The 19,748-nt window shown below is 27.4% G+C and overlaps 1 protein-coding gene across 1 annotated transcript in view; it reads right to left on the reverse strand.

The window, feature by feature from the left end:
- The window catches only part of LOC107440088 (TBC1 domain family member 5), a 32,405-nt gene extending 13,310 nt beyond the window's left edge, over positions 1–19,095 (reverse strand). The window contains exons 1-10 of the mRNA XM_016052878.3: positions 18,896–19,095; positions 17,150–17,224; positions 14,276–14,384; positions 12,922–13,011; positions 12,332–12,403; positions 9,160–9,227; positions 6,025–6,127; positions 5,862–5,950; positions 5,738–5,788; positions 138–207 (exon numbers count right to left, since the gene is read on the reverse strand). Of these exons, the coding sequence (XP_015908364.1) occupies positions 138–207; positions 5,738–5,788; positions 5,862–5,950; positions 6,025–6,127; positions 9,160–9,227; positions 12,332–12,403; positions 12,922–13,011; positions 14,276–14,384; positions 17,150–17,223 (726 nt within the window). The 5' untranslated portion in view covers position 17,224; positions 18,896–19,095. The remainder of the gene's footprint in view (positions 1–137; positions 208–5,737; positions 5,789–5,861; positions 5,951–6,024; positions 6,128–9,159; positions 9,228–12,331; positions 12,404–12,921; positions 13,012–14,275; positions 14,385–17,149; positions 17,225–18,895) is intronic.
- Positions 19,096–19,748: the final 653 nt, after the last annotated feature.

A 19,748-nucleotide genomic window follows, 5' to 3' on the forward strand; every position in this document is an offset into this window, starting at 1 on the left:
ATATATGCACATGCTATTATATTTTTATTTAGTTGTTCTCATAAAAATAATTTTAATTTTAATAAGAGAGTAATTTAATTATTTAAAAACAGTATCTAGGATAAAGTTAGAGAAAAAACAATGTAAACTATACTTACTTTATCATAAAGATAATCACTTGAAGTATACCATGGCTCAATAGAGTTCATTAATTGGTAGAATAAGAAACTATAAAATATTAGAAAAATACTTATTCTGCTTAAATGTAATAGTGAATAAGCTTAGCTAAATTTCACAATAAGTTTTTTTCTCATCAGTTTAAAACCAATTTTCAGAACAGTTCCTGTATTGCTCAAACATTAAACAGGAATTTTTTTTTTATGTTTCGAAGTAAATTTATTTATAAATTAAGAATATTGAGAACATGTTGAAAAATAACAATATATATTAGCTATCTTTTCACTACTTTCTAGTCATAATAATAAAATATTAGTACAGTGTAAAGTCGCGTATCCGGAATCGGTGGGACTTCTAGAAGTCTGTATAATAGATTTTTCCGTATAATTGACCCCCAAGGTAAACAAAGCTTAAAATGATCTAATAAACGATCTGAATCTAAGAAGCAAAACATAAATAAACATTATTTTTAAGGGGAATAATGTTTTAGTATTAGAATATCTAATCAATCAAACATAAAATATGTTTCAGATTAAAATATTATTGCTAAAAATATAGAAAATGAAAAAATTTGACAGTTATGAAAATATTAATCTGCCATTTTGAACTAGAACGATTCAAGCAGGAAGGGGAAATTCACTTCATTCTGGAACAAAGCTTAAAATAATCTAAATCTAAGAAGCAAAAATAAATAAAGACTATTTTTAAGGGGAATAATGTTCTAGTATTAGATTATCCAATCAATCAAATAGGAAATAGTAGGAAAAAAATTATTGCTTAAAATAAAGAAAACGAAAAAAAATTTGACAGTTATGAAAATAATAATCCGCCATTTTTAACTAGAACGATTCAAGCAAGAAAGGGAAATTCCCGTCATTCATTAAGGTGGGTAGGTGGAGGAGAAAAATTCATTTCCTCCTTATTTGTGAAAGAAAATAAGTGTGGAGAAGAGATCATTAAAGTTGAGGGTGGGGAAGTGACAAATTATTGTTTTCTCTCCAATCATTGCTTATCAATCAAGCATATAGGCGGGGCACGCTGATGGGGTTCTCTTTATTTTTTCTTGTATGACTGAAAGAATCTGCTAAAGAAAGAGTGTGACCCCCTTTTTCCCCCCACCTTCTAAATATTACATGGTCAGGGGAAGAATGAATGTTTCTCAAGGATGTGTATCCTTTTAGACCTATTCAATGTTCCATTTTGACTCCCCCTCCATGTTAACACTTGCCATGTTTACCCTTTTCTTTCCATAAAAAGGTTCCAGGAAATGCCTCTTTTACTAGCCAGCTGCATAGGAAAAGAGAGGGGAGGAGACGCAGTTGCGGTCNCATGGTCAGGGGAAGAATGAATGTTTCTCAAGGATGTGTATCCTTTTAGACCTATTCAATGTTCCATTTTGACTCCCCCTCCATGTTAACACTTGCCATGTTTACCCTTTTCTTTCAATAAAAAGGTTCCAGGAAATGCCTCTTTTACTAGCCAGCTGCATAGGAAAAGAGAGGGGAGGAGACGCAGTTGCGGTCTTTCGAAAACAAATCTCCCTCTTTTCCTGCATTCCAGAGTAGGAGCGTCGCTAACAGTCTCTCAATGGTCGAGAAAACGTGTCAAAAGACCTTTTCTTTCTTTTTTTTAAAAGAAAGGTGAAGATGAGATGTTTGTTTATTTTGATTGTTAAAAAGTGTCGGCGAAATCGATCCTTCCGAAAAAGGGACGTCCGGATATGAGACGTTACACTGTACATAAATTATAATTATTTAATCTAAGATGCAGTAATCAAAATACATTTGAATGCTCAAGATAAAGGTAAGAGTGATAATATGACACAATATTTTATCTTTAACCAACTAGTATCAGATGTAACTATCATTTCACTACTTACAAGCAATAATTATGAAATACTGGTATAAAAGTTATAGCTATTTGATCTATGATGCAGTAATAAAAGTATTATAGAATGTTTTAAATATAGTACAAAGAACAATATAACAGGTTTCTAATTTCTATTCTATAAATTTGTGTTCTTCTAATCCCTAAATAAGCCAAAATACAATATTACAAGAAAAGTCAAAATTTAGTCATTGATTTAAAGTTTTAACTTAAAATTCCTTACATGGTCATTTTCACACATGAAAATAAGAATATAATGGTGGTTATCTATCAAACATGAATTTAATTCTAACAAAACAAAAACAAAGTAGAATATAAAAAGTCTTAAACATAGCTGCCATTTTTTGTTCTAGTACATTTGGTGTGAACTCAGTTGGAACATCAACTGAACATTTTTATCTTCCAGAAATTAAGAATCATAGAATAAACAGGTTGTACCAGACTATAGTATTTTAGTTAAGCAAAAGATAGTTAATAAATTACCATAATCATTAAGAGAACCTTGCTGAAACATTGCCAACTTAGATTTGATAAAACTCAAAACAAAATCAGAAAAATGCATTTCAATCAACTAATATCTCATTTGGTCTCCTACCATTGTGCAAGTATATAAGAAAAATTAGAGTTTGAACTCATCTTTCCAAAATTTTGAAAACTTTATGATTTTACTTAGCAAATTTGAATAAAAATTTCCTTGCCAAGAGCAATTTTATCATTTACTTTCTAGTTGCATAATTTTTCTTTTTTATCAAAAGAGGTTCGAAAACTTTGTATCTTTTATTACATATTTAAAATATACATATATTTAATAGTTAAAAAAAATAAAAAACATTCCTAAAAAAAGATTTTTTTTAATACAGAATTAGATCATAAAAAAGGTAGTTGGAAAATTAAAACTAAAGAATAATTGCTTAAAAGCCAAAAATTTTGAAAATAAATCTTCATTGAATTAAGATTCAATTTATGAAATATAAAGGTAAAACATAAATACTAATGTAAATATTCAAAATATTAAAAAAACATTTATTAGAATAAAAGTATGAATAAAAGTACAAGGCTTGATGCAAAGTCCTTTTTTACAATCTTTGCACCAAATTCATGTTTCTTTGAAAATGTTTTTTGCCAGTTTCAGTTTTTTTTAGCATTTAATTGCACACTTTGAAAAGAGCATGCAAAATGTTGCTAAACATGATTGTATATTTTGCAGAAACATGGACAATTAACAGCATTTGTTAACCAAGATCTGAATAAACAATTAAACAATACAGAAAAGCTGAAATAATACTAATTATCACTTATTGTCGAAATGATAAAAAGTTCCATAGCTCTTCAGGGGTTCCTTATTAGTACTGTTTCCTCTATTACATCACTGTATATTATTACATTTTAAATATAAATAATAAATTATTGTTATTAATATTCATATTCCCTTCTTATTAATATTCCCTTATTAAATTAACCATAGCTGGCATTAATCATAAAACTAGCCACCAAGGCTTCCCAGTTAAATTTCTTCTTTTGTTTTCTTAACTATGACTACATTATTTCAAGTACACTTATTTTACCTTTTTACATTTGTCTTTCTGATTTTTGAAAAATTATTTTGGATAAAAGGAAACCAGAAAAAAAGGTTATACAGAAACTTTTGATTGTCTACTTATATTTTTGATGTAAAAGTTTTCATAATGTTTGGTTATAAAATTTCACCATTTAGTCCTTTATAGTCAGTCAAAAATATATTGGGACATAACAAAATAAAATTTTCACTGGATAATATAGCTCTTAGTCTTTCAAAACATCAATGTTTTGTAAAAAGCAGCTTAAACTTTGTTTAGATGCCTTTTTTAAATGTATCACACAAAAAATTGTCATTAGATATTGATGGAACAAAATTGATTTCATTTTTAGTTAATCTACATAATTTTTAATGCTAAGTTTGGTTTCGCCTGTAATTTAAATTTTGTTTTATGATTAGCTAACCATATTTGATGAATTATATCCAAGCATGCATTTTAATAATATATTAACTATATAAATATATATATATATGCATACGTACATATCTAAATAAATATATATACATATATATCTAGATACATATCAATTACACTTAAAAAAATTATTATTTTTTTGTATTATAATTTAATTTACTTTTAAATATATTCAAGTATATATTTTAATCAACTTTTTCATATCATTAAAATAAAAATTACTATCTCCTAAGTAATTTACACAATTACTTTTAAGTTTGACAGTTAGTAAGTTATTTCCTTCATAGTTTCTATTTTTTATTTATGCCAAGCACATGCATTCACTTTCAGTAAAAACAAATGCTATTTTAAATTTTTCTATGTTTTGTGAAATATTTTTTACAAGCTTAAACTTTGCTTTTGATTGATTTTATTGACAATGGCTTTCCAGTAATTACATAATCATGAAATTCACACCAGTAATTGCATAATCATAAAATTCACACCTTTCTCTATATTAATCTCTAGTTGTTTTGATATGATTTAATTTTAAAATCGCTATTTTTTATGAAATATCACTATAATTACAGTAGAGTCTTGATAGTTCGAGGGATTGGTTTTGCGATGATTACTATGACTGAATGCTGAAAAACAAATTTTTGTGTTAAACACTGAAACATGTGAACAGTGATTCTAAACAAAAAACATTAGACAATTATTTTAAAGTACAATTAACCTGATGCAGTAATATAATGAATATTGTGACTTGGTGTAATGCAGTAAATGTACCGTGATCCTCTAGCGTAAATAAATTTTCCTTAAATATAATATATAATATTGATTAAATACTGAAATTTATTCCATTTATTTAAATGTTTATTAAATTTTACGCCCGATCCTGTCCACCTCAAATTATTGAGACTCTATTGTATCATTTATCTTATATCATGCATAATATAAACTTTGATTAAAGAAAAATCTAATTCTCAGACTTTATAATGAATTTGTCATGATTCGGGATACAGGACNGATGAACAAGCTGCAGGATTCCTTGTTCCCAGAATTCCTGTGGCCGTGACAAGACCCAGTCTTTCACAGCGTCCTTGAGTACGTCGTCCGAGTTGAAGCGCTTCCCTTTCAGGTGTTTCTTCAGTGGATCAAACACATGGAAATCGCAGGGCGACATGTCCGGACTGTAGGGCAGATGGTTTAACGTCTCCCACTTTAACTTGGCCAGTTCCGTGGGTGTGACTCTGGAGACGAGTAAACGCGCGTCATCATGGAGCAAAACCACATCCTCCGTGAGGAGCCCCGGTCTTTTGTTCTTGATGGACCTGCGTAAGCGTCGGAGTGTCTCACAGTACACATAGAAAGTTAATGGTTTTTCTGTGCTTGAGTTTCTGTTCCTCATATGAACTGCCACATCATTTGGACGGCGTTTTTGAAAAGAGCCTCTGCTCTCTCCTGCGCATGCTCTGATCCCAGTCAGAGACTCCAATCTCCGAGATGCCTCGCTACGTTCTCCCATGGCGGAATATGCAAATATTTAACTGTTACGTTTTTACGTCGTTTCGTATCTTTTCATTTTATCACTCCTTGTATATATATATATGAATGAATGAAATTAACATTTATTAGAAATAAAATAATAAATTTAGTCACAAAAGTGAATAAGTGAGATTTGAGAAACATTGATTCTACAAATAAATTATAAAATTACTTACTAAGCATCATGTTCAATGTAGTTCTGATTCAGCATAATATGCAACTCTAAGCTGCAAAAAAAGTAATTTTTTTATTATTTTAGCAATAACAGAACACTTAAAACAAAAACTGTATGAAACTTACTCTAATTTATTTTCTTTTGAATACTCCAAATAGCCTTCTACATCATACTTCAAGACAAATAAAATTGGAGCAAGAATCTCATGCATTCCCTGAAACCAAATTCATATACAATGGTAGAGTTTGCTTAATTAATAAATATGAAGCTATTTAATTTGATCCTTACCTGCTTATAAGATACATGAGGGAATTCTCGGGCATAAGAAAATAGTATACTAGACATCATTACTTGAATATTTTTCTTATGAAAAAAATCAATTTCTGGAAATCTAAATGTAAATTTAAAATTAATTCAAAGCATTTCCTTAAAAAACGGTTAAGAAAAAAATTAATACAATGTCAAACACTCAACATTAGTTAGATTAAATAAGTAATGTATATGTTATTTAAATTATAAAATTCAACCAGATGGAAAATTTTAAAAGTATTTACTACTGGAAAAAAATTTAAAAAGTCAATTTAACATTTAAAATTTTTCTCTTTGAGTTCCTATTTCAGCTTTTCAATTTGAATTTTTATTTTTTATTCTGAACTTATGTAGTTTTTAATTCAATTTGTTATAAGTTGCATTTAATAATTCAAACTAAGAATAATTAGAAGAATAGATAAATTAAAATACAGCTTTTTTTCATGTGAATTGCATAAGTCTGTAGTATAATGCCATTGAATATTGTTTATAAATACTTATTAACAATACATCTAATTCAAATAAAATGAGAGAGGGTGTCCCCCAAACTTAAAATTATCAAGTTTCATCTTCGTTGATTATAAGCATTTATAAGTGTTTGTTTTGATAGCTACTGAGAAAGACATACTGAACACCCATTAGAGGTGACAATGTTTGTGTGAAAGCAGCTAAGAAATGAGACGTCTTTTAATATATGCTTGTTTGTTGAGACAATCAATTCTTGCATTCTAAAAAAAAAAAAAATTTAAAAAAATTTTTTTTTTCTTCTAAGGATTTATAAAAAAATTTTCAGATTAGCGTTTCGTAATATTTTAAAATATTACCTAAGTGTCTTAAGTTTTTGCTTCTTTTGTTATAATTTCAATTTTAATCCATGATTTATATATACAGTACAGAACCTCTTATCCAGAAATCAGAAAAACGGAAAACCTGAACGAAATTCGATAAATTTTTTTTTCCTCATAAGATTTTAAGATCTTTCTTTCTTTTTTAAAAGATGTTTACTTTGCCATCATTTTAGAAATAATCATTAGTTCCCTATACACTGTCAAGAGAAGTAAGAGTCTTGTACTAAATATCATCAATTATTTCCTTCCTCACCCCCTACATAGTTGCTTCTTTTCACTCATAGCTCAGTGAGAAAGAGTGACTCATTGAACACCTGTTTTCTTATCATCTGGCCCTTAAGTAGGGAGAGTCATTACTACCAGCTTCTCACAGGAGTCATCATGTCTGTTGATTGCTTAGTCCAGGAGAGTTAAAAACAAAATTTTATTTGTCTTCTTTGATTCTTAGAAATCTCTTAAAGTACTTTCCACAGGGACTACAGAACTCCTATTTTTCCTATTATCCTTGTACCCCTTACTTTTTTCCAGTTATTTCCTACTCTTCTTATTTTTTAAAAAATTATCTGTCATTTCTGCTATTCCCCCTTTGAACCAACTCTATGCTTTAAACATAGAACAGGGAATAATGACTCAAGGGCAAGTATTGCAACTGCACCTGTTTTTCAATTCATTCATTTCAAATGGGGTGTGAGGAGGGGGCAGAACATGGTAGAACATAAATTCTTTTTATTATGTCAGCTTCTGTGTCTGCTTGCCAATTTATGTTTAGCTGGAGTGGAGGAGAAATAAAATCGCTCAGCTTAATGAGGAACAAGATAGTGATACACATGTTTTTCCTTCTGATTTCGATTAATTTTTTAGCAAAATGTTGAAACCCAAGTTGAAATCTTCTAGATAGTAATCGCGTGCCAGAATCACGACAATATTGTCGCAGAACGTTCAAGAGTTTTTTGCAAAAAGATTTTTTTTCTTTGAAGTAAAAAATTTTAAATTTCTTTTCTGCAGAAAGTTTCTAAAGATTTTTCTTCCATCCAGAATTATATTAAAACGATGTCTTTCTAGCGCATAGGAGGAGAAAAAAGAAATACTTGCAATTTTTCTCTTCTCATTTGAGAAGAATGAAGTAAAAAATTGTGTTTTTCTTTTCTCTAGAAATTTTCAAAAGATTGTTTTTTTTTTTTTCATCCAGAATTATATTTAAATGTTGTCTTTCTCGCACAGAGGAGGGAAAAGAAATGCTCGTGATTTTTCCATTTTCATTTGTTAATACTGAAGTAAAAAATGGAATGGATAGTTTTGAATCCTGACACAGACAATGACGAAGTAGAAGAAAGCGACGAGGAAGATGTAGCCCATCCACCACTTTTTTTTCCATTTTACCTTTTTTTGTTCATTTTATATTAATCCTGAATATATCTTTATTTCATTATTTTTTTCCTTTTTATCATATTAAACTTATGTATATTACTTTATCGTTTTTCTTCTTTTTAAAATTTTTAAATAATTTATTCTTTTTTTTAGTTAGGTTTCACAGTAAAAAAACAGCTTTTTGTAGTGATTCAGAAACCTAGAAAAATCAGTTGTCCGGAATAGCAATGGTCCCGATCGTTCTGGATAATCGGTTCTCTACTGTACATATAAATTAATCACACAGCACTCTATAAAAGTTATGCCCTCCACAATATCCCAATCCATCCCTGTTTTTATGTATTGACAAGATGTATACAATTTTAATAGTTTAGAGTTTCATAGAAGGTATACATTTAATATCTAAAATTTTTAATACAATTGAGTATAAGAAATGTTATAGAGTTATCATAGAGACAATATTTTGTGAATATGTCTTTATAAGTTCTTTTTAACTCATTTACATCCAATAAATATTTATAAATAATTCACATAATCAAACACAACAAAACAAATCAAAAAAAATTGCAATTCAATTTTAAAAAACTATTAGAATGTATGTGTTAATGCAATCTAGAATTGTGAAGCTCTTACAAAGAAGCAAAAATATTATTTGTTACAATAAAATAAGAATTTCTATGAGAAATAATTATACCTTGGTAAATTCTAATAATTACAAATCAAAGAAATAAAAATATTTGGCTAGTATTGTATAGAAGAGAGCAACAGTATTTTTAAAATAATATATTTAGAATGAATGTTGACAAAACCTACAATTTCTAAATATCAACAATTTGGAGCAATTACAAATTTTAATAAAACACTAAGTGTAGAAAGTGGTAAAAATGGAAATGCTTACGTTCTAACAACATCTTGCTGGATAGTTGTTTTGAGCTCTGTATCTTCAAAGTATTGAATCCAAGGGTTCTTTCAAAACAATAAAAATATCCATCATTGTAACTTACAAGTTACTTTCCTTTCAAGTGCCTAACTTTATTTTATCTTATTTATTAAGCTAATACTAACTTTAAATTTATTGTTTAACTAAGGAAAAAAAATCTAGAATGAATTTATTTTCTGTTATATCCTCCTGACACCCAAGCTTAAAATATTGGCAGAAGTACGTACTTAGAAAAAAATAAACTCATAAATGGGATAAGAAAAATTTAATTAAAATTTTTGTAATTACAATATAAAAATTATAAATTTTGATTTTTAGAACTTACGACATATTGCAAGATATTCTTAGGGTGCATTGGTCAGGAAATAAAACTCACAAGACTCAAATAATAAAATATTTGTCATAAAGCTATTCAAAAGGTTACTTGAATCAAATTTTGTTACCTTTCTTATGATTTTTTACAGTAAATAAAAATTTCAACCAATCAGGGTAAAACATATTATATTTTTACATAAATATTTGCTTTGTAAATGGTGTACAAACAGAAAAACCAATCTTAAAACATTATTTTAGTGATTAAAATTACATCAATGTTGTCCAATATATTGAGACACTTGGCTTCAGGAAGATATAGTTCTTTCATGGTAAGCACAAAGAGTAATCTAAAACTTACATAACATTTTTCTAATCTTAACACTTTTTTTCCTAAAATATCTTATTTCTTAAATTTCCCAGCATCTGCCTTGAAAAATATTTGAGACTGGTTTAGGCACTAGAAAGTTCAATTACTTAACAAGATTTAATATTTAATAGTCAGTTCTAAATATGATTAAAAAATTAAGTTCAATATTAAATTTATAGTAAGATGAAACACAAATTCCTCTGCCCCTCTGTATTAAAATAACAATAATTTAATTTCTCATTAAAAACATGTTCTTCACAGATAATGAATTTTATAGGAACAAGCATCTTTAAAGGAGATCTGTCTTATTTTTTTCATGAAAATGCATACATACATACTCACTTCCCATTGTAGTATGTTCAATCAAAGATTTAAATTTTTAAAAAAAGGTAACGATTGCATTTTTAAAAAATTAGTGGTAAAAAATAAAAACAAAATACATGAAAACAGAAATAAATTTTAATATAAAAATACAACAAATAATTATTCATTTGTAATATTGAAAAGAACAGAATTTGATAGATAATTAGGTATAAACTGAAAATAACTAAACCAATGGCGAATATTCATCTGAAAAAAATCCTATATCTAGAGATACCTAAGCTGGTGCAAATTTACTTACCTCTCTACTGGCCCAGTTCCAATGATTGAATAATTACTAGTAGCAACCAGCAATTATTCTGCCCTTATTTGTTGAGTTAACAATTTTATCAAATAAAAATTGCTTATTGATAGTCCGTTGAAATTTGATTGAAATTCCCAACAGAATTACAATTTCTCATTAACAACATTCTACTTGAAAGCCAAAAGTTGTAAGCACTTTGTTGTGATTAACAACCACAATATTAAACAATTAACTGATTGATGGTAGATAAGTGATGTAATTTAACCTTTAGCATTGGACAACTCTATAAATATGACTTTTAATTAATTAAACACACTCAAACTCCATATAGGGTGAAATGGCAAAATACAGTGTTAGTATGAATGATGAATTGGTTTTGAAAATGCTATATTTTCAAAAGCATGACATGTACACACGTAAAAGATATATGAAAAGAACCACAAATTCACCAAGTTAGAACTGCATATTCCAGGTGGCAGTACAAGCCCAATATCTGTTCGATTGGGGTGTGGCAGTATGAGATTAGCACCTGTCAAAAATTAAAGGGGAGAAAGAAAAAAGTGTTTGTGTACCTGAATATGCCCGATGTTCTTCTGTTACAGCTATTAAACATGTATTCAGAAGAGACTATGGAAAAAATTCAATGTAAACAAGGCCTTTTGCTGTGGTATAGGCAATTCAAGGACACTGGTTTTACATCCTGGTTCGAGACTACCTAAACGATGAACTTCGGTATCGCTGGATTTGGTCTATTTTCGAGAATGACCTAGCAATGTTCCCCAATCTCCCCAGATCCCCTAATTTAATGCAATGCGACTTCTTCATGTGGGGATATAAGGATCTTGTTTACATACCCCTGTTACTGCATTCCTTGGTCAAGCTCAAAAAGAAGGCATCAGTGCTGCAGTGCAGACAATTGACAAGAATATACTACAAAATGTATGGAATGAGCTTAATTTTTGCTTGGACGTAAGTCACATCATCAAAGGGGCACATATTGAATAAATAAACTTGGTGAGATTATGGTTCTTTTCACATAGCTTTCATGAGTCTATGCGTAATACTTTAAAAAATATAGCTTTTTCAAAATGAATGAACTATTTTTACTTACACTATGAAATTACAAAGTTAAAAGAATATTTTAGAGGGAAAATTTTATGAAACAATACAGAACGAATTTCAATGAACCTAAATCAACAATTATGAAAAAAGCAACAATGCTATTTTACAAGCTTATAATCTATTTAACATTGTCACACTTGTCATTCACTTGAACTCACTCAACTATATGAATACTTTTAACACAAAAAAATAATACATTTTTGAAGTTAGTTTACACAGTTACTTTCACTTAGGCCAAACTTCCCGTACTAAATAATAAGAAAAAACGTCTGAATGTCTTCAAAGGTCCTGTTTTCAAATTGCTGTTTAATAGAAAAGCAAATCAAGTATGCTGTGTAATATGTTTTACCTCTTGCGAAGGGAATACAATTTATAACAATCAATAAATACATTACAAAATGCTGTCAAATTTTTAAAACTAAACAGGGCCCGATGGATGCGAAAAAATGCAGATAGGTGTAGCCTATAAGTTAAACACATAAAACAGAAATATGTGTCAAATAAAAAGCTATAAATGAGAAAACAATAACTATTTATGATCTAAGCATGCAGAAAAAAAGAGAACATTAAAGATATTATAAAAACTGAAATAAAGAAAACGTTTTTTAAATAAAAATAAAGCACAAAAATTTCAATTGTAATACTAGTAAAAGAGATAAAATAAATTATAAATCTTAACTTCAAATATTAATCTTTCTTACTTGCTGAGCTTGTGATAATGGATTGTTCACATTAATATCCATGCTATCAATGATCCTTGGATTAGTGGCATACTAAAAAATATAAGAGTAAACTGAATAGGGAGAAATTAATGTTCGTAACAGATAAAAGGCTCATAAGTTCACCTTCAAAAACAAATTATGTCTGCTAGTGCAAAGAAAGACTGAATAATAGAGCCAAGGACAAAATAAAGCAAATTTTAGTATATTACTAAGTTATATATTTAACTTGTTCAATGAATATTTGTAAATTTTTAAATATACAGAATGACAAATAAGCTATATAAAATGTCAAAAAATTCAAAAACTACTGAGTACAAATATTTTATGCAAATTTCAATTGTATCTACAGATACTTGAATTTAAGAAAGTTAATACTTCAGTTTTGCATAATTTTTTTTAAATCCAGAAAAACCAAATATCTGAAAAAGTATAAGTCCTTGTAAACTTATTATCAAAAAATCAATAAAAAAAAAAAGAAGAAACAAAAATTTGCCGATATCTTCTGTTTCAAATATTGATTATACTACATAAACTAAATTAAATAAATAATGAAATGAGTATTTCCTCACCTTATCCAATATTTCCTCATACTGTTGTCGTTGAGACTTAATAGTATCTATCCACAATTGTTTATCCTCTGGCAAGCATTTTAAAAATATCTTAAAATAAAAAATATTAACCATATATAACATTTTTCTTTACAAATATTTATCCCTCTAATGATTTAGCAAATAGTTAAAATTTGAGAGAATGAGTACAACTATCAAAATACAACTTTCTAAGTGCATAACAATCAGAAGAGTACAATTAATGATTAAATTTAATGGGTAATACCTTAGTATGTATTAATGGAAAAATCCATAGGGACAACACACTTATTAATTACTATTCATAGTTATAAGTCATAGTTGCTATTCATAGTTGTTATTCGTAGTTATCATCTATAGTTATTATTCATAGTCATTAATTATTAATTGAGACAACACGCGTATTAAAACAAAAACATTAAAAAAGAAATAGATGAAGTATTTTAATTCCTATGCTCAATATCATTAAAACACATAGTTAGAAGTTTAAAACTAAATTTTTAACTTTGATCTATTACAAAGTGTTTTGTTTATAAACTTAAAATATATGTTTGTGTAGTATAGCATGACAAGGAGGTAGAGGATACCATCAAAGCTGACAGTTTGTGACAAAGCTGACAGAAAGGGGATCAAAAATATTGAAAAAAGTGTGACATCAATTATAGACATATGGAATAGAGATTATGACACTTTTGGAAAGTATGACATCACTATATTCTCTTTTTTATACTAAAATATCTCAGGTGTAAAGTTAATGATAGAATCAAATAAGTAAATTAAATCACTATAAGTTGTAAAAAGACTAGAAAACCAAAAAGAATTAGAAACGAATTTTTTTTCAAAATTTCAGCAAAATAATTCATAATTCAGAGAGTAAAATAATTGTTAACATTTTTGCTTTCAAAACTTAGTGAAATTATATTCAAAAAACACAAATCAGTAATGTTTCAGAAGGAAAAAAAGGAAAGAAATCAATAATAGAAGCAAATATTAAATTATGTCATTTACAAGTATCATTATGATTAAATCTTGATCTCAGAAATACAAATTTAAAAATAAAATAACAATTATAATTATGATTATATTTTTAAATGCTTAATATATGAGTAATAATAATAATAAAATATATAAATTTGTGATAATAACAATTAATAACATTTTAATTATGAACAACATCACCTTAGGGATAATTTAGATACACGCTTAGACATTCCATTTCTTGCATAACTGACAAATCAGAAAATAAACACGAAAATGAAAATATATTATGCATTTCAAAAAATTATAAATCAAACAAAATGCATCACTAAATACATCAACACTAATTGGAGTTTACCTTCCAACAAATGCTTCTAAAGTGACATGCTTTCAAATCCCCTTTTATAGCTAAAGACTTTAGATGTTGCAAGTAAAATTTTCGGCAAAAAAAAGAATTCCATTCAGCTCTAAACAAAAGAAGTTAGAAATATCAACATCTTACCTCATAAGATTATTCTTTTTAAAACCCACAAGAAGTCAAAATTTTGAAAATTAATTAATAATTTTAAAATTTACTGAATTGAAAAATTATGATATCTTAATAGCTCATAAAAAATACATTTAAAAAAAATTTAAAACTACTTAAAGAATAATCCAAAGAGTGTGTAAAATAAGAACAATTAAAATTTGATAAATCTATAATAAAGGTTACACAAGATTCATACAAGACAAATAAGAACTTACATAGGTACATGTTCACAATGGTACAAACACAAACGTTACACCTGATTAAGCAAACAGCTTTAAAAACTGTAAATTCATTATGCCCTAATTATGCAAGACACAAAAAATGTTCATCAATGAATAAAAGTTATATTCTAAACTGTCAACATTAAATAATTTGATCATAATTATCCTGAATCAATAAATAAAAAGATCAAACCGGGACTTCTAATTGCACACTATACCATTGTTTGTTGAAAACATTGTTAAGTTACATATAATGTGAAATGCAAATATATATAAAAGCTTTGTAGAATTCATTTACTACATTCAATTAAAATACTAACTCTAAATCTTTAAAATAATTTTCAAAATAAGTTCTTCACACTTTCATTAAAATATGAACTTAATTTAATTAAATTCTATCAAAAAATATTATGCTTACGGGGTAATTTTCAAGTGTAGGATCTAAAATATTTTATATTTCATACTTCATTTCATATTAAATTATATTTGGCTTTAAAAAGAAGGAATTATGTAATAATGAACATCTGGACATCTATAATCCCAGACACAACCTTAGAATGTGGTAAATTCATATTAGTTTTATAATTAACTATAAATGAATTTCAGAATAAAATGTATCAAAATGCACTTAAACTACTGGGAAATTTTGCCATTTAGAAATATCAGATTTGTGGACTTTACATGCATGTAACTCAGTTAAAAGAAATCAAACTGTTCTAATATTTTTCATTAAAATAACTCTTGTTGCCATTTACACTTACTCTAATTTCTATAAGCTCTTAGAAATGTAAATTTTTTTTAAAAATTAAAAACTAACTATTGCAGACATAACATATTGTAGTATGTCTCTAACACTGAGTTTTTTAATTGATTTAACATATAAGTCACTAAAAATTGGAGTAATATAAAATGACACGAAGAGTTATTTTTATGAAAATTATTAGAACTACTTGATTTTGTTTAATCGAACTTTAAAGGAGGGTTATGAGGAGAAAAATTTCATAATTTTTGTATAGCTAACTTATTTAGTTGCTGATACTCTTTGATAATTTTCTGCTCATTGTTAGTTCCCATTTATAAGACATTTTAAAGATTTAAGTTTAGTTTGGTTTTTAACATTGCACTTAAGTTACACTAATGGGTTATTTGCAAAAAATTAGATTTATTCTTAATGATGGTCTAAAAACAATACTGATGCATGTTCACTGTGCTTTATTGTTTACTCAAATTTTATTAACTTTCATTTTAAAAACTGAACTACTATTTATCTAGATCAGATCACAATCGGTGGTAATTATCACTTGGGCTATACAACATACTCTCAACTATAAGTGGACTTTTCTGGCTCTGAAAGCACCGAGACATTACATTACAGTGGATTTCAAACCATTAAAACAGGAACGCAAGAATGTGCAATCTGATCAGAAATCCAGCCCTTAATAAGTTGAATGGAGCTCCAACCTAAGCAGTGGCAGTCAAAAGCTCTTCAGACCGTACCAACAAAACAGCTTAAAATTTTTAGAAGAAAAGAAATTCTATTTTTTACTTATATTAAGCATTTCATACTACAGTCAAACCCCACTATAGTGAACCTTCAAGGGACCAAAATTTCTGTTCACTACAACTAGGAGTTCACTATATCTGTACTGCAAACAATTTTAACTTATTTTTCCAAACTGCTCTCTTTTATTACACATTATTTAAATAAATGACCAATAGAAAGAAATACAAAGATGATTAAAAAAACAATATGTAGTAACAAAAAATGTGTTAACTTTTATTTTTTATTATTCTTCATCTTACGTACAAAAAATTTAGGTATGGTAAACTGAGAAAGAAGTAGCAAACAAGAAAAAATGCTTAGAGGCCGTTCAAAAAGTACGTACACAAAAATGGAGAAATTTTAAACCCCTCCCCCCCTTTCGTACATTACCGTACATAAGGTCTTACTCCCCCCCTTAGAGAACGTACATTTTATTAGTCTATCCCCCTTTTTCATAAAAATTAAAATAATTATGTTTTAAATAAAATTAAATATTTACTTAAGGAGGGTGTAGGATAAAGTCAAATTTAAATTTGGTGTATGTTTATAANATGGGAAACTGAGAAAGAAGTAGCAAACAAGAAAAAATGCTTATGGCTACAATCCACTCAATAGATGGTTTTAAAAATCGGTATATGTATTTTATGTAGAAATTTCAAAAATACCAGAAAATGAAGGGGAAAAAATCAGTCAAAGACAGAAAAATTTCATAATATCCAATTTCCACTCTTCTTTCAGTTCACTATATCCACAATAAATAATATTATATGTGTATAGCAAGGCAAGGGAGCAAACATTTCATTCATTTTATCTGGGAGTTCACTATAAACCATGTTCACTATAACGGGTTTTGACTGTATTTAAAAACATGTACTACAATGAATTTTTTTTACTCGAATTTTATTGGTTTAATTTCAAAAACTAAACTATTAATCTTACTGATAAGGATTAGATGTGCCTTCCAAAACATCTGTTTGTAAATGTCCATCCAAAATCTGAGAACCCACACTCATTCTGAAAAATTAATGTGATTTAAATATAGTGAATACTAAAAATAAACTAATACAAATTTTGATTACAAATTGAAGTTGTTTCAATTGTTTGTTTTTAAAGACAAATCAATATTAAATAGAATTTATAAACAAAAACAAAAAATTTTAATTTCTAAACTAAGTAAACTATTACTAAATGATTATAAAATTTTTAATAAAAGAATTCTTTTGAAAAATCTAACAAAGTACAAGCCAAAGAGAATAACTTTTGTTTGCAATAGTTTTTTTTCTTCAAATTTTTTTAATATCCACTATTTTCCTGCTATCTTTGGATAAACAAATCTTATAGTTGCGTGCAAAAATGTTTCAAATCATTTTAAAATTTCTTGAGATATGGCCAAATACGCAAAAAGTGAAATTAGCATTAGCAGATCTAAACTTTGGATCCCTCTATTGGCCAATCTATTGAGGGCATAATTTTCAAATTGCTGCTACCTATATTTTGGTGATCAGAAATCCAAATCCGTCGACAGAAGGATAAATTTATTCAAGGAAAGTAAGTTGAGATTGATTTTGTAACGTAAAATATCATCTAGGTACTAATTAATTAGCATACTTGAGATTACTCTTTAAACAGTTAAGGTTAAATCCTAAAATGTGTAAGACTCGATCATTAGATCATAAGCCCACATACTGCATATCATATTCCCGCAGTTTAGGAATAGTCTTTTTTCAATGAAGAAATCGTCTTTTTTTTTTAAAATTGCTTCCATGCCACTGAGTGCTATTTCATAGTGTGAAAATTTTTAGCAAGATGAAAGAATTGAAAAAAATATTTTATCATAATCAATAAGTGCCATTTAGATGCATAAATTTGTCTTAATTAGCAACGAAAATTGTTGCAGTGAATCAAAATTTCACTGCAAATTAACTCATCATTGTGAAACAGAAGCAAATATTAAAATTTTTTATTTTTTTGCAAAAGTGTAATTTACTATACAGCATGGAATAAATCTTAATTCATTTAGATAGTCTTTAATTATTTCAGACCATAAAAGATCTTAATATTTATTTACCAACAGTAAGAATAACCTTTTCAAGCACGCAGTAGAGATAAAAATAAACAACATAATTTTATCCTTTTGTAATCTGAATGCTTCTTTCTGTAGTTAAAAAAAACTTACAATTGGCACATATATTTAATATCTATAGGTTAATTTTTAAAAAATTACAGGGATGGTTAGTTAGTTAGTTAGTTGGATTTTATTGGCACAAGAGCCAGAAATGGCTATGCTGCGCCAGGCACTAGGTTAATAGTCGGACTCTAGGTCAAACTACTGATTTATTATTTAAAGCTGAGAATGAATTATTTTAAATATGGATGGAGAAGATTTAAATATATTTCAAAAAATATTGAAGTTCTAATGAAACTTTTTCTAAATTAAAACCTATGTAAAAGAAAGACAGATTTTGGGTTTTTCATTTTCTACCTAATTACAATCTGAAACTAATTGTTACATGCTCTCAATCAATTAATGAAACTGGAGTCCAAAACTCACAGAGTAATGCTACTTTTTAAGTCGAAAACTGTACTAAAAATTTTCTATATTAAATTATCACCTGATTGCGTTTTTTAATAAAATAATGGAAACTATATAATTTAAAATACGGAAAACATTTTAAGAAAACTTACTTTATTTATTAAGGAAAAAGAAAAGACATAAAGACAGCAAAGGCATTGAAAATGCATGTAACATAACAACACAAAATTATCGCTTGCTTGTTTTTAACATTAAATATGAAACCTTTAAGGATCCGAATAAAATTTTTAACAAAATCAAAAATTTCAAAATACAGCAAGAAACCGAAACATAAACAATATCTAAACGTGACGGTCACGAGGATCGAAAAAATTTAACACGGCGGAAAAATGAAATAATGTCTATATTTGCCTCAGTATAAAAGCGTCATCTTGTAGTGATTACGTGAAACAATAAAAGAGGTATCTTCTTTATTATTTTTTTCTTCGTATTATTTTATAACTATTTTAGTGCTACCTGCTAAATAAACAATTTAATGTAAAATGATGAATAAATTCAATTTAAAATGACACTTTTTTTATTTATTATCAATGTGCTTAAATGAAGATCTTTTTTTTAATGAAAAGAAAAGCACATCAAATTATTTATTTATTATTTTTTCTAAAGAAGAAGAAAAAGAAAAGCTAATATCTTAAGTTAATCATGCATTTAAGCTACCTAAATTATTCTTTTTAAATAAAAACATTACATAAGTTAACAAACATAACAACATAAACGCAACATTTTTAAATTTAAAAGTAATTTTTAATATTTAACACAGAAGAATATTTTGGATCAAATGCAGTGCAATACAAAAACAGACAAAGAAAAATATATTGAACATAAATAGTGTACTAAAGTTTCACCAAAAATATAACTTTCAAACTATTAAATAGACTTAAGGGATATTTTTGATATATTAATAGTGGTGTTTTTCATTTTTTCCTTTATATTTGGTGGGGAGGT

Source organism: Parasteatoda tepidariorum, chromosome X1 (assembly GCF_043381705.1).
Source record: "Parasteatoda tepidariorum isolate YZ-2023 chromosome X1, CAS_Ptep_4.0, whole genome shotgun sequence".
Lineage (NCBI taxonomy): Eukaryota > Metazoa > Arthropoda > Arachnida > Araneae > Theridiidae > Parasteatoda > Parasteatoda tepidariorum.